The sequence below is a fragment of the Pholcus phalangioides genome, unplaced genomic scaffold (genome assembly GCF_987345545.1).
Source record: "Pholcus phalangioides strain wild (caught in Gottingen) unplaced genomic scaffold, Ppha-v1.0 ptg000009l_1, whole genome shotgun sequence".
Taxonomy (NCBI): Eukaryota; Metazoa; Arthropoda; class Arachnida; order Araneae; family Pholcidae; genus Pholcus; species Pholcus phalangioides.
In genome coordinates, this window is record NW_028301602.1 from 48,914,949 (window position 1) to 48,938,296 (window position 23,348).

Here is a 23,348-nt window from a genome sequence, read left to right on the forward strand (position 1 = left end):
GGCTGCCCTGAGACCAAGTAAGATGGCTGGCAATGTGACGGTCCACTTTGGATTCTCATGTGCCTTCAATGAGCTTTTTAAGACACGGTGAAACCGTTCGACCATGCCATTGGCCTGTGGATGGTAAGCAGTGGTACGAATCCTGCTAGTGCCAAGCAGGTTGATCAGTTCTCTGAAGAGTGATGATTCGAACTGCCGTCCTTGATCGGTTGTTATGGTTGATGGACATCCATAACGGCAAATCCAACCATCGAACAAGGCACGACAAACTGTGTCTGCTGTGATGTCTGCTACAGGTATGACTTCCGGCCATCTGGTGTAGCGATCAATTACGGTTAAGCAGTATGTCTTTCCTTCTGAAGGAGGCAGAGGTCCAACCAGATCGATATGAATATGAGAAAATCTTGCATCGGGTGTTGCAAAGGTGCCTAAAGGTGTTTTGGTATGCTTATGAACCTATGAGCGTTGGCACTCATTGCAACACTTTACCCAATCTTTGATGTTCCTTCTCATGTTAGGCCAAACGTATCTTGTAGATATTAGCTGAGTAGATGATGTTACACCTGCATGAGCAAGATTGTGGAAATGATGAAAAATAGTCTTGCGGAAGCTCGCTGGAACAAATGGTCTTGGTGAGCCTGTAGACACATCACACACGAGTTCTGTTGCGGTAAATGGACTTGGCATTGACTTGAAAGTCAGTGAATTAGAGTCGTCTTGCTGTAACTGTTTTAATTCAGGATCCTCTCGTTGAGCAGTTGCAAAAAGGTCAAAATCCAGGAATGGTGATTTGGAAATCGAGTTGATTTCTATTCTTGAAAGAGCGTCAGCTACCACATTATCTGCACCTTTAGTATGACGAACATCAGTGCTGAATTGCGAGATGAAGTCGAGGTGTCGCCATTGACGTGGGCTGCATTTATCAGGATTTTGCTTGAAGGCGAAGACAAGAGGTTTCTGATCGGTGAAAATTATGAACTCACGGCCGTCTAGCATGTGCCGGAATCTTTTGACAGCAGTGTACATTGCTAACAGTTCTCGGTCGTAAGTGGAGAACTTCTGTTGACTCTTTGTCAGTTTCATGGACAGGAATGCAATGGGTTCCCATCCTTTTCCATTTGATTGCATTAGCGAACCACCGACTGCTAAATCACTGGCGTCAACCCAAAGACTTAGCTTGGCACCAGGAATTGGATGGTGAAGTAATGTTGCACCCGCTAAAGCTTGCTTCGCATCGATGAATGCTTGCTCGGCTGGATCAGTCCACTGAAGGATATCAGCTGGCTTGGTTTGAGTAGCTCTTTTGGATTTCTTTTTGTTTTTTATTCCCTCCAAAAACTTGTGTAGAGGTGTTAAGATGTGTGCAGCTCTGGGCACAAAACGACGATAAAAGTTGAAGAGACCAAGAAAACGTTGTAATTGAGTGATGGTGTTTGGCTTAGGAAAGTTCAGGATGCAATCAACACGATCTGTTAAAGGCTCGATGCCAGATCCAGAAACTTGGTAACCCAAAAATTCAATTGATGAAACACCAAATACACATTTAGAGGGCTTGATGCTGAGGCCATATATTTGCAGACGTTCGAATAACAACCTTAGATGTTCGATGTGCTCTTTTGGTGATTTCGAGGCTACCAGTATGTCATCAACAAAGGCATATACAAATGGAAGTCCACGAGTGACCTCGTCAATAAACCTTTGGAATGTGGCTGCAGCGTTGCAAAGGCCAAATTGCATTCGAGTGCTCTCGAATAACCCAAACGGTGTGATAATAGCACTTTTATGGACATCTGCCGGATGTATAGGAATCTGATGATAGGCCCTAATGAGATCTATGTGGGAAAAGATTTTACTACCATGCAATTCAGATGTAAAGTCCAGAACATTTGGAACACTGTACCGGTCTTTCACAGTCTGTGCATTTAAAGCTCGGTAATCACCAACTGGACGCCATTCATCACTGTCCTTTTTCGGGACCAAGTGCAGAGGTGATGCATAGCAACTGTTAGATGGTCGTAAATGGCCGAGGTCAAGCATCTGCTGAAATTCTTGCTTCACGATTTTCAATCGATCAGGAGCTAGACGTCTTGGCTTGGCATGCACAGGTGGACCAACAGTCTCGATATGATGCACGACAGAGTGTTTCACAGGTTGTCCTGGTTGTGGTGGTTTGATGATGTCGGGAAACTTGCTGAGAAGGCTGTGGTAGATGGTGTCACCTTCGATGAGTTTGATTGAGTGAACTTCTGCAATGTGAAGATCACAGTCAGCATTGAGTTTTGTTGTCCTATCCAGTAAACATCGTCGTCGGAGATCCGGAACAAGATCAAAGTTGAACAGAAAGTCTGCCCCAATGATGGGTGTGGAAACATTAGCCAGTAGGAAAGTCCAAGTGAAATTACGACGGAGATTGAAATCTAATGTCGCCCTCTTTTGACCATAAACACTAATGGATGAAGCATTAGCAGCAGAGAGCTTCATAGTGGCGTCACGGCGTCGTTGTGATGGTGATGCTGGAAGGATAGAAACATCGGATCCAGTGTCAATCAGGAATCGAATTTTGGAATTTCTGTCCATGGTAAAAAGGCGACGAGATGCCTGTGGCAAGGAGCATGTCGCGATTACTCCTCGCCCGCCCCGTTTTTTTGAAACTTGCACGGCGACACGCACTTTTTGGCGTTGTTGCCGAATTTGTTGTGATACCAGCAGTTTTCCGATCGTGGATGCGGACTGCGCGCACGTGAGGTACGTTGGCGAGAGTTGCTACGCGAACGCAGGACGTTTTTCAACTCGCGGCGTAACTGAGCCACTTCGTCCCGAAGTTGCGCGACGGAATCCGGCTGTTGCGGTTTCTCAACTGCGTCAACATGCTGAGGGTTCACTTCATGAATTTTGTCGGCGAGTTGAGCAGCTTTCTCGAGAACGAGTGGAGTGACAGCAGCGAGAATGGACTGAGTTGATGCCGGTAAGTGTTGGAGAAAAAGCTCCATCAGCAATTCTTCGGAGACAGAATGCGATTCCGCTCGTCGTCGCAATTCGCGGAGAATGTCGGATGGTTTCCGATCTCCCAATGACCCGCATGTTAAGAGCTTTCGAAGTTGAGTGGACGACGACTCGCTCGACCGTTTAATAAGTTCCGATTTCAGCCTTTCATACGGATCCGTGGCCGGCGGATTAACGAGAATGTCCCGGACAAGAGCCGCACTTTCCGGAGGCAGATTCGCGACAACATAGTTGTACTTTGTGACAGATTCGGTTATCGGTTTCGGAACAGCGAGAGCGAAAGTGCTTTCACACATGATAAACCACAGCGCTGGATCATGGTGGTTAAAAAGTGGTACCTGAACGGCACTTACTTCCATGATGAAAATCCAGGAAAAGTGATGTCAAGTTCCGGAAAGCGAAAGTTCACTCACGGGAAACACCAGTAGATTGCCTCGTGCTGCAGTGAAGAAACTGGAACTTGTTTGAAGTCCGCGGTCACCATACTTTGGGTTATGAGGTTGCGTGTTTTGATTAAAATGATGGATCAGGATAATTGATTAATTTCTTAAAATAATTATTTATTTACAACACGAAACATAAGACGAAATAAAAAATCTACGGAGCGACATGTTAAGCTCTTGATGGTTTGATCGCTTCTCTTGCGATTTCCCGCGTGACAATCCAATGGCGTCGGCTTTACAAGTGCCGCCATCTGTGAGATAAAATACAAATCGAATCTCACCACAAGGTCGTAAAACAGAAATATGATGTTTTTTACTGCTGCTGCTCTTGAACATTGCCTTTGGCTTAATCTTATTTTCTGCCTTACAAAAATAAAACTTTAGCTATATTAACAAGTAACAATATAAAAGTAATAAGAAAATATGAAAAACAGTAAAAATTTTGCAACAAGCTCTGAGATGTCTAAAACAAAACAGAAAGTTTTGGAAGATTTTCAGCCCTTAGTTATTTATTATTAGAAAAGCTTGCCCAAATACGTTTTTTAAATTTAAAAATTGTTTTGTGTGTGAACAAATATGAAATTTTTTATTCAAAATATATGTTCTATTTCATTCTTTATGAACAAATAATTTTTTTTTTTGTGAATAAATGAAAAATTTCTGATTTTTAAATTTTTTTAGTAGAATTTTGATTTTTTTTAAAGCAAAATTTATGTATCCCTACTGATCAGCCATCATTACCATAGTCTCCACAACCTACAGCTACAGCAGGGTCCCTCAATAGTGAATTTATAGTGGTAAAAAACAAAAATGATGAGAATTCTTCAGGGGCGGGAACCCTGTCAGCCCCACCCTTTTGAGTGTCATGATCATTACTTATACTTATCCTGTAAAGAGGAAGTATAAAGAGGTGACTTTTATTAAAACATTTATTCCAAATTACAGTATATACTCGTATATAAGCCAAATGTTTTTGTTGAAAAATTTGTTCCTCAAGTAGGGGAGTCAGCTTATACTCGGGTCAGTTTTTGATGAGAAAATATTGACCCACGAAATCAGTAGTCATTTTTGTAACAGAGTTTGAGAAACTGGTATTATTGGTATGGGATATGTTCAAACCCCACAGAACTGATGTTAAAGCCGAGGCAAAGAAATCAAAAATATCATTGGCACTGATACCAGGTGGGCTAACGTCGATTGTACAGCCTTTAGATTTGAGTATCAACAAGCCTCTCAACTATTTGAGGAATTTGTGGATCAAATGGATGAGTTCCAATGATAAAGAAACTACAAGAAGTGGTGCCTTGAAGAAATCTGACAATGGTTTAGTGTGCCAATGGGTACATGAGACGTGGAATTTTGTTTACACCGAAATTATCATCCGATCCTTCAAAAAGTGTTGCATCAGCAATGGGATGGACGGAACTGAGGATGATATCCTCTTTGAAAGTGACAATGGCAATGAGAGCCCAGATGAGGATAAAAATGAAGATACTGCACCCCTATGATGATCTGATGAATTACGATGAGCTTGGAGACTCAGAAGAAACAGATTAAAAAGTTTGAATCATTTTCTAATGTAACTTTCCACTAGCTATTCATTTTGCATGAAAATATAAGATTTTTTTTCTTTAAAATGCGAGGAATGTTTTGGGGTCGGCTTATACATGGGTTTTCAATTTATTGCAGTTTTGGTGGTCCTGAAGTTGGGGGGGGTCATCTTATATACGAGTTGGCTTATACACTAATATATATGGTAATATTTTCATTATCCGGAGCCAGACAAGTAAGAAGCCAAATTTTTCTTTTGCCTTCATTAGACTGTTCCAGAAAAATTACTGGATGAGTCACCCAAAATTATATACTTGCCCCCTTGTGAAAGAGTACATTCTTGTTTGTAGTATTACTATCCCAGGTCCTGTCTGTTCCTTCAAGTTTTCTCAACATCATTGTCAAGGTATTACAAAAGCATTTTTCATGTCATGTGCTCATGTAAGTTTTTATTGGAAATGATTAAAAATTTTGGTGTCCAACTAAAGCCCATTCTGACACCCCTTAGAACTTGCCACCCGGTTGCACCCTCACTTAAGCCACTCCGGTCACAGATGGCCCTTGGGGAGGTGAGTTTGGTCCCCTGTAGTTCTAGGATATTCATCTGCCAGCCATACAGAAGATGGCAGCTCGTAAATTGTAAGTTCATAAAATCGAGCAACAACTGTATTTATATTTTTTCTTACTTTTTTTTATATAATTACAAGCATGTTCATGTTAAATTGTCTTCATAGACATTTGGGCGATTGGATGTATTTTTGCTGAATTATTGACATCTGAGCCTATATTTCATTGCCGGCAAGAGGACATAAAAACAAGTAATCCATACCACCATGATCAATTGGACAGGATATTCAATGTCATGGGATTCCCACAAGGTGAGGTTTTAGTGAACTAGCAATGTAATATTTGAAGTTGGAAAATATTTTAATTCATGAAATTACAGTGAGCAATTAACAGTTCTGACCGATGAAGGGGTGTCCATTAAATTAAAAACCTTCCAGTTTTTAAAAATAGAAATTAGAAACATTATACTGCAACTTTATCAACATTTGCTCCATCTATATATATAAAATTGATTTTCTGTGTGTGTGTCTGTGTGTGTGTATGTTCTCTATACAAATCTACAATTTTAGATCGATCGTCGCCAAATTTTGCATATATACCAAATGTGACCCGACTTGAACGATAGGCTACTTTAAAATTTCGTCAGACCAGGGCAAATGCCCCAAATGGGCAAAAAACTGTCCGGCAACAATGGTTTTTGGGCCTCAACAATCACTTTCCGAACGTTTACTTTGGTTACCGTAGTTCCCTAGCGATGAGTTTCAGACGTGTATATGCCTTTACAATGGTTTGTCACTTCTTTAATGCTGTCAGTTATGTATAATAGTTTATGCCTTTATGGTTTGCCACATTTCAATACTCTCAGTAATGAGGCTTTTTGAATAGACGTCATAATCATCACCATCATCGCTTTGAGGGTCAGGAAAAGGGTGATCCTCATAGAAATCAGTATTAAAATTGCCGATTTAACTGCATAAATACGGAAATTTAGCGGGGGGGGGGGAGGGGGGGTTCCTGCCACATCAATAATTTTAAAAATTAAATTGAATTCTCAATTTTTGAAATATTGAATTCACTTGGAGATACGAAGCCCAGAAAATTAAAAATATGAATAATTTTCCGGATCTACTTTTGAGTTGGATATCCATGTAATAACATTGATTTCAACTTTTTATTTACATCTTCTCAAGCATGAAAATTAATGTCTCCGTATTGTCTTTTGATATTTATTTGCATAAATTCATATAGTTTAGGATGTTTTTAAAATTAGTTATGGGCCCCGTACAGTACATCGGAAAAATTCCACAGCTTTAATTAAGCATTTTTGGAAGCTGAAACAGGCAGAAATAGATAACTTGAAGTTCAGGGGGAGGGAATCGAAATACCTAACACCCATTAAAAAAAGGAGGGGGGGACTATTCATTTCTACGTTTCTTTAAATTTAGATTTGTTTCTTTCATGAGTTGCGCAGGACGTCGCCATATTGGTTAACTTAGACACGGTTTGCATGTCCCTCAAAGAAAGAGGGAGATATCGCATGATCCAAAAAGCCTCATTGAAGAAAACCCGGGCAGCGCCGGGTATTGTAGCTAGTAATAATATAAAATTATTTAAAGATACCTCACATTTTATTTGGCTGCATAGTAGTACTGGGCGATGTATCAATTTTTAATGCACTACCAATGTAAGATCCCAATGTAGACATCAGCATGCATGGCAGAACCGATTTTTGGAAACGAGTGCATGTATGAATGCTGACATTACTTTTTGTCAGCGAACAAGAAGGAAAGAAGAATGTGTGAAATTACTGGGGGGGGGGGGGGTTCACTGTTTTAATCCACAAATTTTTTTTTTCTTTTTTGGTAGCAAAATACCATGGATATCACTTATTATCAAGATATTTTTTTTATTTTTCTGAAATTTATTTAATTTTTAATTTTTGACTAATTTTTCCCCTAATACATGTATGCAACGTTAAATCAAATGAGAAGTGGCTCTACACTTATGAAATCTAAATGGAATTATTAGAAATTTTCTTTTGTTGGGGGGGGGGGGAATTGGTGAATAAACACTTTCAATAATGTTTATCAGATACGAATTAATTGGAAAAAGGTATGATTTCATTCTTTTTTTTTTTACAACTCTGCCCCACATTACTTGTTGTATGGCTCCCACATGACCCTAGGCTCAGATCTTTCGCGAGCCCCCAAGCCAGACTGTTCATGGGCCTTTCTATAGTAAATTTATAGCATGAAAAAACAAACCGTTATGGTAACTGTCTCAGGGCTGGAGTCCTGTCAGCTCTCCCCTCATGCGAGCTACAACTTATTGAACATGGATCAGCCACAGATTCCTGCTTGGGAAAGTGGGGGTGTTTGTCCAGAGACCCAACATTTAAACAACATGGCTGATCTTATTTGCAATCTCTCCTCCATGTCAAAGTCGGGGCCCTAACTATAGCAGGCAGATACATAGGGGGTGGGCAATTGCCCCATTGCCCTTCCCCTACATTCATCATATTAAAATATCAATGTAGACACCCGCTGTTCGGAAAAGTAATTTATTTACACCAAATACAAATTACGTCATGGAGAAAACAGCACCTACAAAACAACACAAGGCATGGATGCCATCATTGTTTCTTTCTGGTTTGAAACACTCCCAAATCCCACTCACTACCCGGTCCCGGGTGCCATGTATATTTGGCAGATGGTTGACCTTAACTGTTACAGACTCCCCCATCTGATTTCATAATACCTTCTCAGTAGGAAACCAGGAACAATCTTGTAAATACATAAACAATTTGGAGGCTAAACACGTACAGTGCAAAATCTGGTAAGTAGGCCATTCATAGGCAATTGCATAAAAGATATGATACAAAATGTGGTACATAAACAATTACGTGCATTACAAATAATCAAAATATGCTGCAGATTACGTGCATTACAAATAATCAAAATATGCTGCAGATTACGTGCATTACAAACAATCAAAATATGCTGCATAAACAATTGCCAATTATCTGGCAAACACATTTCAGTAAGAAAAGTTAGTGAAATGATATGGAAGAAGAATACACACATATATTCACAAAAAAATAATAATTGCTCATTCTTCACGGAACCGACAATTTGTGGGCAGATTAATCTGCCACTTTTTCAGAGGACGTCCTCTCTGACACAATGTTGTTGCAAAGCCAAAGTGCTGACATAGGATAGGATCATTTTGAAAGACAATTATGAAATGAAAAAATTTTGAGTCATCCCTAGACTCTGATTTAGCGATCATATATACAAAATTTTAGGTGCCAATACCGATTTCCTAGTTGCCATATGGCAACCTGGCATTTCTCCATCCCTGATTAAATATATAAAACTCAAAAATATGCACTTATTCTGGAAATTCTTCAATTTTATTGCAACTGCATTTATACACATTAATTCTAAAAAGAGGTAAAACTATATAAATGTATATAATTTGGACTTTAGTGTGGATTATATGCAAATTTATAAATAGTGCAGAAAAAGCAAAAATAGAAAGGTCAATTCCCATCCCCTGCTGGTTGACCTGTCGTTAAATTAAGTTGTACAATAAGTAAGAATGGTCACTAAAGCAATTTCCGAAATTGGGCAATATCGCCTCTGTGGGGGCGATGGAATAGTTAGAGGAGTGATAGAAGATAATGGGTTTAGTATAAGATCATATGTGTGTGGGTGGGCTTGAGTTGAAAGCGATGAATAAACTTTTTTTTTTGGGGGGGGGGGTGGAACAAAAAGTTTGAGAAACCATGCACTAAAGTAGTATTTCACAAACTTTTGTCCTTCGTGGTGGCTCTCCTGCCCAATTTATGATTCATCTGTGGCTCCCAAAACTGTTTAGATATTTTCACTTATGAAAGAACTTGAAAGCATAAATGGGCATGCAAATTAGTACCTCCAGCTTGCCACAAGACGGCCGTGACAAATGTTAGTGACTGCCCTTGGAACCATGATGCACACTGCACTAAAGGAATAGAGACAGCCACTCATGAAGATTTGTCCTTGAGTTAAAGGCAATGAAATACAGTGCATGCCGCTTATAGCGTTTTTCAAGAAACCATCATATGAAAAACATTATAATCAGGAAAAGACTTTAAATAGGAAATCTTGATGAGTATTAGTGATAGATGGAACACAAAAATAAATCATACTAAGTGGGTAAACATTCTAAGCTAAGTGGTATTGATTGTAGTTTCTCATGCATATTTTTACTGAAAAGCCATGAAATTTAAGATAATTGACCAATCTAATGGCTTTTGACAGGTACTGAAGTAATTATTGAGCCGTCTATGACTGTTTTAGAGTGTACATCTACGAGACACTTTGACTTTATATTTTTGTCTTTCTGAGAATTTGGCAGATGCAAAAAGCCCCAAAGAAACAGATTTTAATTGTTCAAAATGTGACCATATGTCATTTTAAAAAAAAAATTCCAGTGTTCCTGGAGGGTAGGAAAGTGTATCGAAAGAATTTGAGAGGGTACAGGTATGTTGATAGCAAACATGTACGCTATCGATTTTTTCTTTAAAAAAATCTTTCAAGAACTCAATACATCATCTACTTTTTGCTTAGATCAGGGGTCTTCAACTTTTCAAACACAGTTGTCCAGATTCCGAATGCCCAAGAAGCCTGCAGGCCCACCAGCTCATACTGAGGTATTTATAGTTGTAAGAAGAACCCGCATACACACAGACATTTACAATGACTTACTTATTTAATTTACTGTGACATTTTAATAGAAAGGACTCAAGTTGTATTGGGGCAAAAATAAATGAAAATTTTTCAACCTTGCAAATATGTATGGGGTATCATTTCAAAAATAGTTCTAGTTATATACGTTTTTGCATTTATACTATGTGTAAGGTTTTACATACAAGGTTTCGTTGCATTGAGCACAAGTTCCTCCCTCAAACATTTTCAGTAAGTTTATTGCAGTTGATGGACAATTTTTATATGGAACATAAAACTAGTTTTTTAAATTCTTCTTAAATCCATATCTGGCAATATATTCAAACCAAAGGCCTGATCTATTATACAAACAAACACCACTTCACCACTTGGGTGGACACCATTCTATAATCGTGTTTAGTCATTTATCGAGGTCTTCCTGATTTTGTATGGTAAGGCGCCTTACTGACTAAAACACGATAAATTATGCTTTAGCAATTCAATAGGCTTTCTTTGCAACTTTGATCTCTTAATTTTGTTACCTAATTCACAGAAAGCTGTTTCACTTTTGCCATCTTGTAAACAAAAGATTCTCTCGCATCTTATTCCATTTTACTGCATTTAGAGCTTTCAAGCCTTGCATCATGCATTTCAAATTTGCTTATAATCCAAGTTACCATAAACTTTTTTTTGGGGGGGGGGAACACAATTTTAACAAATTAAATTAAATATAATTTTCATTATTTTACGAGGAATGCTTTTTATATTATTGAAAATTTATTTTCTTTTTCTGTGAAAAAATTGTATTTCATCACATTATGTGCAACAAGAATTATACAGAAAAAACAAGAGTATAAACTTTTGGGACATAATGTATGTGGTCTAACAAAAGTACAAGTTAATAGCATTATTCCAACGTGAGTACAAATATTTTGTCATGTTGATTTCTCAATGGAAAACTTTTCCCTTAGTTTACACCTTCTGAAAATCGGAAGAAAGCCTACTTCATTAAAAAAAAAAAGATATGGCATTTTGAAGTGGGGTTTAGTGATTTCTGTTTGCTGCTTGAACAGGAAGAGGTATGAAAATCACTACACAAAACCTGCAAGATAAAGCGTGACCATCTTGGGCCAATAATTCAATCTAAGTTGTTTTTGTGAGTAACCTAATAACAGAGGTTACGCCATGGGGGGTCGGGCCATAGGGCTCTCGTAGCCCTCCTTCAAACAAACCAAAAATTTCATTTCGTAAAGTATTTTTCATAAAAAATTGAAATATCGAAAGAAACTATTTTTTATAGCTATTTTAATAAACTTGTTAATATTAATGTTTTTTGAAGGTTGATGAATCAAAATTTCTCTAAGAAATTCCTTGTACTCCCTCCACAAAAGAGTAATCCTGCATATGTCCCTGTCCAATACGAGTGACTTTTGTGCAGGAGAGCTACTGCGCTTTGTGGGCATGGGGATCACCATCTTGTGATGGACGCTGTTGCCAGAAGTGTGATTTTGCATCCCCTAATTATGCTATGCCTTATTATAAAGCATATTCAGATATTTTCCTCCTTTTATTATAATTCCTATTAAAAATTTAACTGATTGAAACCTAGATAAAGTAATTGGTTATATCACTATTTTTGTATGGTTAATTTTTTTTAGCGAATAAATGCAAAATTTATGATTTTTAAATTTTTTTTCTGAAATTTACATATTCCTAGCCATAGCATATGGTACGACACTGAATAATATGCAATTTTTAATGGTCTTTCCTTGTGATGGAGGTAGAGGTCCAACGATATCGAGATGCACATGACTAAATCGCAAGATAAGAGAAAAGATCCCGTTGGAGATTTGGCGTGACGGCTGATTTAGTTCACTGACATTCTTTACACCACTGTGAACAGTCCTTTTTCAAAGACTTTCGTATGTAGTATTACTGTGGCAGTAGTTAGTCGGGAACCAGAGTGAGCTAGATTGTGAATGGTCTGGAACACTGATTTCTGAAAGTCTCTGGGAACGTATGAGTGTATGTGTCCAATTCCAGAGTGAAGTTCCAGAGGTCAGAATTATTGGTTTGAAAGTCAATGAAGAATCATTTTGCAAGTGCTGAAGTTCTTCATTCAGCTTCTGTGCCTCAGTGAGTTCTACATAATCTGTCACTGGACATTTCTATTTGCTCTAACCGTGAAAATGCATCAGCCACACAGTTCTTCTCGCCAAAAATGAAAGAGATATCGGTAGTGAATTTACTGATGAAATCTAATTGTCGCTGTTGACGAGAATTTTTATCATGATCTGCTGCAGAGCAAAGGTCAACGGACGATGATCTGTAAAAATTGTAAACAGTCTACTTTCAAGAGTGAAACTGAAATGCTTTAGAGCACAATTTGCTACTAACAGTTCTGTTGTATGTGCTGTATTTGCTCTCAGCAGGTGTTAAACGAAGAGAAAAAAATCCTAATGGCTCTGATTTATTAACATTTTGTTGCAACACTGCACCAATACCCAAATCGGATGCATCAACGAGTAAGGGCAATTTACCATTTGAACGTGGATGAGCTAACAAGGCTGCATCTGCAGTTGATTGCTTACAGATTTTGAAAGACATGTTAGTTTGCTCAGTCCATTGAAGGGGAGTAAAATCATTCTTTTATGCCCTTTAATGAGACCATACAGATGTTTTTGTTGTAAAGCTGTCTTGGGAATAAATCGGCGGTAAAAGTTAATCATAGCTAAACAACCTCGTAATGCACGAACTGATGTTGGTTTTTGATAATTTGAAAGAACCAAGACTTTTTTTGTGTGCGGGTTTAATACCACCCTCTTTTGAGATTAAGCAACCCAGAAATGGGTTGAAGTTCTTGAACACCAAATATGCACTTGTTGAGATTTAAAACAAGACCTTTTTTTTTATTCAGCCTTGTAAAAACCGCTTCCAAATAGACAAGTGAGTTTCAGTGTCAGTAGAGGAGACGAGAATGTCGGTATTGGATACCTGTCAGGTTCTGTAACATCATTCAAGTGTTGGTAGTCACAGCATATTCGCCATTAGCTGTTATTTTTTGATACCAATTGAATTTGACTGCTCCACGAGCTTTTAGAAGGGTAACATTCTTCAAATTCTTTCTTAATTACTGTTAATTTATCAGGTAGCACTCGTGAAAAAATTTGAGGACCTTGAGTTGTGATGCAATGTGTGGTAGCATTATCCTTCGGAACAACATTGCTAGAAGAATTTGATTAAACTTTAAAAGTAAGGTGTGATATTTCGTTTTACCAGCTATTGCTGTTATGCCTGTGCTAGGATGGGATGTATGTCTCCACGTACGCTATCTGAACTAATGCGATCAATTAACAGATTATTTTTTTATGTCTAATAGAAGTCTGTGACATTTGAGAAAATCTGCTCCCAAAATGGTTCTTGATACGTCAGCAATAATGAAAGTCCACCAAAATGTTTGTGGAAATCCTAAATCTAAGTTCAATATGTGCGCATTCCATAGGTGTTAATTTCCGAACCGTTTGCCGCGAATAACATAACATTTTTATTCGGAGCAGGTTTGAGATTTCCAGTAGCATGAACAACAGAAACTGTTGCACCATTGTCACCCAAAAATTTGAGACCTGAATTTTGATCCTTAATGACAAGCGACTATGAGTCTCACCTGCAGATTTCGTCACATAAAGCTGCGAGCTGACTAGTTTCCCTGGGAATCACATGGGGGAATGCACCTATGAGCTTTGTCTCCAAATTTGAAGTGAAACCAGCATTTCGTAAATGTTTTCCACAATGGTGATTTTGCATGTTGGTTGCATTCTCTAGATTGTGATCTAATGCATGCAAAAGTTTATTAACCGCTTCATTTAAATCCACAATGTGAGCTTCCAGTTTACTAATTCTATTATCAGGATCTTTATGAATAGAAGAAACAGAAGGTGTCATGTGTGAAACTTGTGCAATTTTATCAGCCACAGTTCCCAAGGCCTCTAATTTGTCAGTACTCTCTGACAGAATCTGTTGTGCCGTTACTGGCAGGCATTGTAGCCAAAGCATTTTGAGAACATCATCGAAGAGTGTCTTAGAAGCCAAGTAGATCATTTTATATAGCGACTGTGAAGGTTTCTGGTCACCTAATGTCATATCTGAAAGTAGAGTGCGAATATAAGCAGTTTCCGATTTTGCAAATTGACTGATCAAATGTGCTTTTATTACCACATAAGGATCATCCCACGCAGAATTAGTGATGATATATGCGACGAACGTCAAGAGTTCACTATCGAGGGAAGTGACGACATAATTGAATTTAGTTTCCGGTGACGTAATGGGAGTGAAAGCAAATTGCTATTCTAAATTTGAGAACTATAGCTCAATATTGTCACCACTCTTGAAATTTCCTCTCTACTCGACATCAAGAGTTTAGTATGTGTCAACGAAACTAGCGTGGTGTTAGAAACGAGATGAGAAACCCCTTCTCTCTCAAGTCACTTACTGTGCTGTTGCATTTTCCGTTTTCTTCTGGGTGAAATACTTTTAAAGACATCACACTGTGGATGTTGTATTCATAGTCTGACTCCAATATTAATGAACCGTTAAATTAAAAATATTTAATTTGAAAAAAAACAATTTTACACACACACACAATGGTTAATTTCACGTAATGAAAAAGACAAACTGTATCACTTGTGTGAGAGCAACACACTGAGGAAGAAGTAGGTTACGCAAAATAGTTTGGCTTGTCCCCATTTTTCCCTCTGATACACATCAGGAGGTGGGCGAGGGATGATGCCACACACTATTACATTTGACAATAGAGAGTTCGATTATATAACAAATGTAAATTCCACCCCATCAGCTTTCAATTTCACTCTTTTACCTTCCTCTATAGCCCTACACATCGCCGGGATCAAGCCTGCCCATATGTCTAGTTTCAAAATAAAAATCCTCACTTACTTTGAAACACTGCGTTCCTCGGACTCCAATTATTGATGTTTTTTGCAAAACTTTCGTAACACTTGATCACGATCCTCTCGCCACGAAAATTTCACAATCATTGGGACACCGTTTGAAGTATTTCCACAAGAAAGGAGGATGTGCGCTTTATCCAAAATTATTTGCGTTCCTGCTGGCACATCCAAATCTGATAAGATGAAATTTCTAACTTTTTCAGCACAGCTAACAGTTGATTCATTGGCTGAGGCATTCGAGTTTCTAAAAATCAGGTTGTTTCGATGAGAATAGATTTCAGCATTCACGCCAGTTTCCTTGAGAGCTCATCGTTGCAATGCTATAAACGTGGCTGCCCGGTGACTAGCTCTTTATGCCATTTTTATGTACTCGCATATCGAGGTCATGTAACGTATTGTTGTCGTTACCTCCCGGTTCTTTAATATTTTTCCCCCAAGTAACCATTGAGTGGATGACAACAATGAAATAGACAAAGTTTAGATAGAACTATAACATTTATTCAATTATATTATTAAACCATTAAATCAACGTCATCACAATTATCACAGGCTTTTTATATGTTAAACTATTAATTAACGTTTCATCACAAATATCACAGTTAGGCTTTTCTCTCATTGTCACAATGAAACAGAAATATGAATCGATCTCACCGCTGTGTCCAGGTTTTCACGTGTTATCACACCGTCCGGTAGATACTCCCAGGTGTCTGCCGCACAGCCAAAGACTCGTCGGCACCAGCTTCAGACGGTTTTGGTGTAAACACACATATTGAGATGAAAGCTCAACCACTGCACATGGAACTGGAGATGAAGGTCCACGGGTGGCAGGTCTGGCCACTAACCGATCACTGGATCACGACGACGTTGAAACCTTACGTGCGATGAGATGGGATAAGTGCCAAGGCACACTTCTACTATTGTAACTTCATTGTATTTATGAGACGATCTAGCTCACACCATGACAGGGCGTGACGCCTTACCGATTAAATCGTTGAGTCGGTCGTAAGTCATAAGCAAGGAAGTTGTAAGTCAGCACATCTCTAGCTGGCTTTTATATAGCAGCATTCCCATAATGCCTCATGGAAGAACCAATCACAACATTGGAGGTGCGGTATTAGCTTGTATCTGATTTACATAATTTCATGAGAAAAGGAAATATTGCAAGCATTATAATATTGAATCTGGCAACCAAACATAACAAATTGAAGATCTGGCCAGGATCCACAACTTTTAGGCCTATTGCACATTGTAAAAACTCATGACATTATAAACCGTGAGATGGTCCTAGGAACCACCGACGGCGTGGAGGTAAAATATATTGCACATTTATATAACACTTTGCTGAACATTTATATTATATTGCACTAATATATTGCACAATTAAAATAGAGTTTGACGATGACGACTCAACGTGGCCTCCACCTACGAACCATGGGACCCCCAGAGGGAAAGAGAAGGTAACTAGACGAGCTATTGGGATCTCTGACATGGATGTAAAGCGGAATTTATATGGGACGTTGGTAGCCCGACCTCTGGCCCTGTTCTCGTCCGACGGCTAAGAGACCCCACCCCCTGACTGTCAGACTAAGCGAACTAACTGACCCGAACCGGAATGCCAGCGGAAGCCTCGGGTGGTTTCCGGTAACCAACGAACCCTGGGGCCTAAACAAGATTAATTGAACAACAGGATTGTAAGAGATCCCAGGTCGTCATGTTACAGTCAGATCCATCAATTTCATGTCGATATGATCCAGTCTTTTTCTCACGGATCAAACTTCTTTAGTGTTTTGGAGAATCAAGTCCTCCCTGTTGGCGATATCACGTTTCAAGGCCATCTCATTATCGTCTGTCAGTTCAGGATATAGATCTGGTGGGTAAGAATTAATCTTTGGTGGTCGTTCAAATTTGATTGGTTGGTCACTGATTGGAGATCTCTGTAGTTGTTTTTTGGTCTGAAAGTATCAAAATAAAAGCCCTTCTCGTCAGTAGGAATAAGTTGCATGAAGGCAATTTTGTATGTTGCACGATCTATCCCTCAAATACAAACTGGGAGGACAAGGGGGTCAACTTCTAGAAAGATATTTTGAGTTTCCGAATATTTTAAGCTCAACAAATACAAAATTCAGGGTAATGCGAACGATTAAAAAAATTGAGTAAAAACAAAATCTCTCAAACTTGAAAACCACTTTGTGTATTATTTCAGATGGCGGAGCTCGGGATAAACGTGGCCTCATCAAGCAAGATCAGTGTTGCCACCCTTTTTCAAAAATTTAACTATGATTGTAACCTTGATAAAGTAATTGGTTATATCACTATTTTTGTATGTGTTCCAACATAAGCAGTAAAATGAGGAAGTACTATATTTACAATCTTTCCTATTTTTTCATAACTTACAAACTTGCTCTGTGTGTAAAAAATTAATACGAAAATAATTGTATATCTTCACTTTTACTGATATTCGGTTTATAACATTTGTGTATTCTTTTTGTTTTCTCCAGAGAAGGACTGGGAGGATATAAAGAAAATGCCGGAACATACAACACTTTTGAAAGATTTTAAGCGTTCTAAGTTTGTAAATTTTTTTAGACTTTTTTTTGAGTTCGTTAATAATTGGTGCATAAAGTATGTGGTAAAGCAAAGATAAATTTAATTTGAATTTATTTATTATAAAATCAATTTTCTCAAATTTTTTTAATTATAATAATTTTTTCTCTTATAAATGGAAACAACTAATGGCTGCTCATGGTTCTCTGGGCTCTTTAAGGAGTTTATAAGTAGTCACACAGTGTGTGATTTATTTTATTCTAACAAAGCATAGAAAGAAAATATAGTTGGTGACTTTTATATGCCACAGGGGGTCCTTTGAACTCTTTTGTGTTTGACCAAGGGTATCTTCAGGTAAGTGCTAATCGAAAAATGCTGGTATATACAGTCAGACTGATTTTAAAACAAATACAGATATAATTAAGTTTTGTTTTGTGTACAGCAATGAAAAAAAAGTTTTGTTTTTTCGCCTTAGATTTATATTGCTTGTTCATGTTTTGATTGATTATAAAAAATTGCTAATTTTGGGAGGTGCACATATCAAATTTTTAACTGTTTTACAATTGAACAATTTATGTTCTTTTTTTTAATTTTTTTATTGGGATCTTTCTAGTCTTATGTACTTACAAATACAATGAAACTTTGGTTTATGGGCATAATTTGTTTTGTGAATCTGCTCTATCTTGTGGATCGAATCAAGCTTTTCCCATGTGAGTATAAGCATACATATTGTCACAAAAATAATCGATAGCACATTTTGTTGAGCACGCCTCAAAATTTACAAACTTGGCGATGTCCTGTTGCCAAACAGGGAGTGTGAGGGTAAGGCGTAAAACATCCATATTCTTCTAGAACATTGGTTTTCTGCCCATCTGGTGGTGCTGCCACTTTGGGAACTGTGAAATAATTTTCTGAAATATTTTTCTCGAAGCTTCAACCATACCTATACAGAGTGATGTGATCACAAGAGATTGGTCATTTAATGGACTTCATGCCAAGTGTGAGAACTCTATTTATACAAATACAAGGCCACAACAGGTAAAATGCCAAACGAGGTGGCTGAGAAAAAGATGCCCATACGAAGTATGGATGTCATATATTACTAAAGTTCAGCACCAATTAGAAATGCAACCACAAAAATTATAATATATATATACATGATGAAATATTATACAATGCCTATAAAATATATTTATGGGTGTCTTATTCTAAGTATGAATAGCTTCTCGATTTACCCCAACATGTTGTCATATTTCTTTTTAAACGTGTCAATTGTGCTAAAATTTACTACCTCCAGGGATAAGCTATTTTATTTATTAACAACCCTCTTAGAGGAAAAATTCCCTGCGATTCCCATAACCTAGAATTGTCCCTTACCAGACAATACTGGTGCCCCTTGTAAAAGCAGTTATTTGACAGCAAATTAATAAATCATGGTCCATCCTATCTGTATCATTGAAATTTTTTTAACACTTTGATCATATCTCCCTGACATCTGTGTTCATTCAATGTAAGCAAAAAATGCAGTCTCTCTTAACTCAAGCTGCATGTGCCATTGAGGACAGTAGTTGCTCTTCTCTGCACCCTTTCAACCAAGTCTATGTCCCTCCGTAGGTTTTGGCTCCAAATCACCTTACAGCATACTCCAGTCCAGGACAAACTAAGCCTCGGAAAAGCATAAGAATGACTAGAGGGACTCGAAGGCATCTTTTTGAAAATAAAACTGAGCATTATATTTGCTTTTTTACCACAGCTGAACAATGTTCGAAAGCCGCTCGTCAATGAGAATTCCCGAATTGGTCACCCTAGTTGCATCTGGGATAGTAACACCATTCAACTTAAAAGAGAAACGTGGGTTTTTTGAACCAAAATGAGCGGCCATGCACTTGTCAACACTAAATGCCATGCTCCATTCATTTGCCCATGCTCCAATCCTGTTCAAGTGGGTCTGGAGCAACTCCCTATCGCTTTGATTTCCAGCTACCTCCATTAGTTTCACATCATTTGCAAATTTGCTAGAAAATCGCATGGATACCCTGATCGAGTGTATCGATAAAAAGTGAAAAAACTATGGGGCCCAGGACACTTCTTTAAGTAACTCCACTAGTGATGCCTGTCCAATCAGAGAATTCCCTGTTGTCCATAACCTGTTGTGACCTATCTCTCCACCACAATTCTATCCAATTCACACAGCAAGTTGTCCCCAATCGCGTGTAAGCGCTTCAAGAGTTTACAATGTTGGACTCGATTGAATGCCTTCTGGAAATCAAGGTACCCAAAGCCTTAGTCACGTGATCAAAGAAGGTTAATTACACATGACTTCCCCTTCCTTAACCCGTGCTGATTAACCGACAATACACTATTCTCGTCTAGCCACTGAATCAATTGCTTTTTGATAATTTCCAAAATTTTTGAGAGGGAACTCTTCAAACTCACTGGATGATAATTGGACACAGCCTCTCTACTACCCTTTTTAAATATCGGAACAACATTAGCAAGTTTCCAATCGTTTGGGACGATACCCTCAGCAACACTACTCCTGTAAATCTGCGCGACTAGCCCCAACAGTTCATTAGTGCATTCCCTGAGGACCCTAGGCTAGCTATCATCTGGTCCTGGTGCTTTGCTCACACATACATTTTTTAGAACATTTAGAACCTCCACATCTTCCATTTGAATATCGTTGGGGATTTTATTACTTCGTGCAACACCTATACATTGAATATCGTATTCAAACTGTGCCCTTACATCCATTATTGGCGTACCTGAAAAATAATTTTGGGTTGGAGCCAATGTTATCTGCCAACCTAGACTCAACTTCCTTTTTACTATCCCTTATCGCTTTCTTCAACGCCCTTCTTTTATCAGTAAACAATGACAGGTCACCTCGTCCACTTTTATACTCTCAGAGTGCTCTTTTTTTTTCAAGATAAAGGTTATGCACGCTATCCGTTAACTATAGAGGGTGTGATGTACAAACACGCCTTTTTCGAACAAAGGGTATGACATCGTGCAAAACAGAGGACAGCTTCGTACTAAATTCTTCCCATTGACTTACCACCCCTACTGATTCCAACCGGTCTTTGAAAACTTCCACTAACCTTCCTCTCAAAACATCAAAGTTAGTTCTTCGAAAACAAGGAACCAGTCTTTTGTTATCAACCTTACCCGAGGAAAAGTTACAGTGAAATCTGACTATATAGGATGATCACTGGAAGAAAACTCTTCCCCCACCGAAACATGTTCAACAAGATCCTCAGAACTAGTAAGAACTTAATCCAAAATAGGAGTACCCGTAGTGGCTTCCGATACAAAAAATTTTTGAGCACCAACTTAAAGTCTCTTTCATACTGATCTCTAGATGAAAGGTTCTCCCAATCAATACCTGGGTAATTGAAATCCCCTAGTATGAGAACCCTCTTACGCTTACACATGTAGGAAATTTCATCATGAAATTTGGCTATGTAGTTTGAATCCCTATTCTGTGGATTGTAACAAACCCCAACAATAAGTTTATGATGTCTTTTGTTTTCAAGCTCAACCCATATAGTTTCAATATCACTTCTCTGCACGTTACACTCTCTATCCTTCAAACATGATTTCACGTACATCAACATTCCACCCCCTTTCCTACCCGATCTATTTCTTAAAAAAGTATCGTATTCTGAAATGTGTAAGAAAAATTCATCTCCATCATTTGCCCAAGATTCTGTAATGGCTATGAGATTCCGGCCCTCAATATTGTTATGATTATCATTAACTAACCCGCATTCCCACCTACGTGGTCTGGGAGTAAAAAACCTGACCTAAGTCTGTTGTAAACCTCCCAGACCCTTCCTATTCAGATGAATCCCATCCCAATGAAGCCACCTATGGGTAAATGCGGAAAGCTCCAAGAACGTGATCCCAAATGAGCAGCAAATGTTTTTCAGGCTTAAATTGAATTGATGGATCCTACTTCTATGACCCTTTGGCAGTACTGGAATCAATACCACATCTAAACCCTACTATCCCCATAGACCAGGGAACCTCCTATCGCAAGCCCTACATGGCTCTAATCAAGGTCGAGGCATACTAACACTATTGCTAAAAACTAGATGATAATATTTAAAAAATAGGAGAATGCGAAACGTTAATAAAACAATGTTATAAAATAACGTAAATTATATTATAATACAAAATATACATAAAAGATAGTATGAAAAAATTAAGTAAAATAAAAAATACTCATCACTCTAAATCAGTGGTTCTCAAATGGCCCCTCAGTGGTACTGTGATACTAGAAGGGGGTCATGGAAGAAAATGGAGAAAGGGCCATAACAGGTGGTTTGGAGGGCTGCAGAGGGCTAAGAAGAAAAATTAATGTGTGAAGAAATAAAGCTTTATCACAAAAATTAGAAACTTTGCCTAGTTTGTTTTTGAAAAAAGCACCACACAATTCTGAATTGAATTTTCTCGAAGTTCTTCATCAGAACAAGCCAGAATTTCCTCATTAATGATGGAAGAAACACGGCACCTATTTCGTCAGCTTGGACAGGCTTTATTAACCTCAGTCGTGACAAAACTTTCAACACTTTGCAACAGATGGCTCCCCAATTCGCATCCAAAGACCACTCGGACGCAGCAAATACAAAGGCGAACTCTTCGGACGACCAGACGTAAACATCACCCCCTCCACGACTCATTTGTGTGAATTCTGACCACGAGGTCCTGATGACGGCTCTCCATTGAAGAGCCGAAACTCATCGACCATTCGACCGATTGAATTTATTTGTCTTGAAAACGTGGCAATTTTTGTATAAATAAAGCTTTTATATTAGTGATTATGCATTACAGAATCGTCTGTAATGTAGTGACTATACAAATGCAATGCCACAACAGGCAAATTGCCCAACGAGGTGGCTGACTTAAGAACATCATGGATCCCCGAGCCATTTTTTGGAGGCCCTACCTACTACTGCTACACCACACATACTCCCCCCCCCCCCCCCCGCAGAACCCCCAACGAATCAGTACATGGGGGAATGTGCGTGTACGTATAGTGAAACCTGACGTGAAGTTTTTTGTTTCTCTACATTACAAGGCCGTCTTAGGGAATGGACCCACCAGGGCCTCACAGCCTTCAGTTTGCAGCAGGTTCGCTAGGATGGGGTTTTTCATAGGCCCCCAGCTACATTTTTCACAGACCCCTCAACTATATTAAATTTATAGTGTGAAAAACAAAAATTATGAAAACCATATGAGGCCCCGCGCTGCAGCTCTGTCAGTCCCATTGTTGTGAGGGGTCATGCCTGGGGTTTTTTATGTCCATAAGTGACCTCCCACCTTATGATATTTTGTATAGTACAATAAATTTTGAAAACAAGTAGGGAATTTGTAGGCTGTTTATTTCCAGCTAAGTATGGGACTCCCATAGCATCACTTTGCCTGAGGGGGCCAACGATGTTGCAACGGCCCTGAATAGAACTTGAACTGGCGGGGAACTCAATAAATTCTAGGCCAATGGTCTGGAGGCCAATCTTATTTGCAAAATTTTCGTTCAATATAAATTCACTGAAAAAATCAATTCA

General features: G+C 38.5%; 1 protein-coding gene across 5 annotated transcripts in view; it reads left to right on the plus strand.

Moving 5' to 3' along the window:
* The window catches only part of Cdk8 (cyclin-dependent kinase 8), a 170,158-nt gene that overhangs the window by 82,878 nt on the left and 63,932 nt on the right, over window positions 1-23,348 (plus strand). For all 5 annotated transcript variants that reach the window (XM_089236458.1, XM_089236459.1, XM_089236456.1 and 2 more), the window contains 2 exons: window positions 5,732-5,875; window positions 17,733-17,802. In XM_089236458.1, coding sequence (XP_089092584.1) covers window positions 5,732-5,875; window positions 17,733-17,802 — 214 coding nt within the window. The remainder of the gene's footprint in view (window positions 1-5,731; window positions 5,876-17,732; window positions 17,803-23,348) is intronic.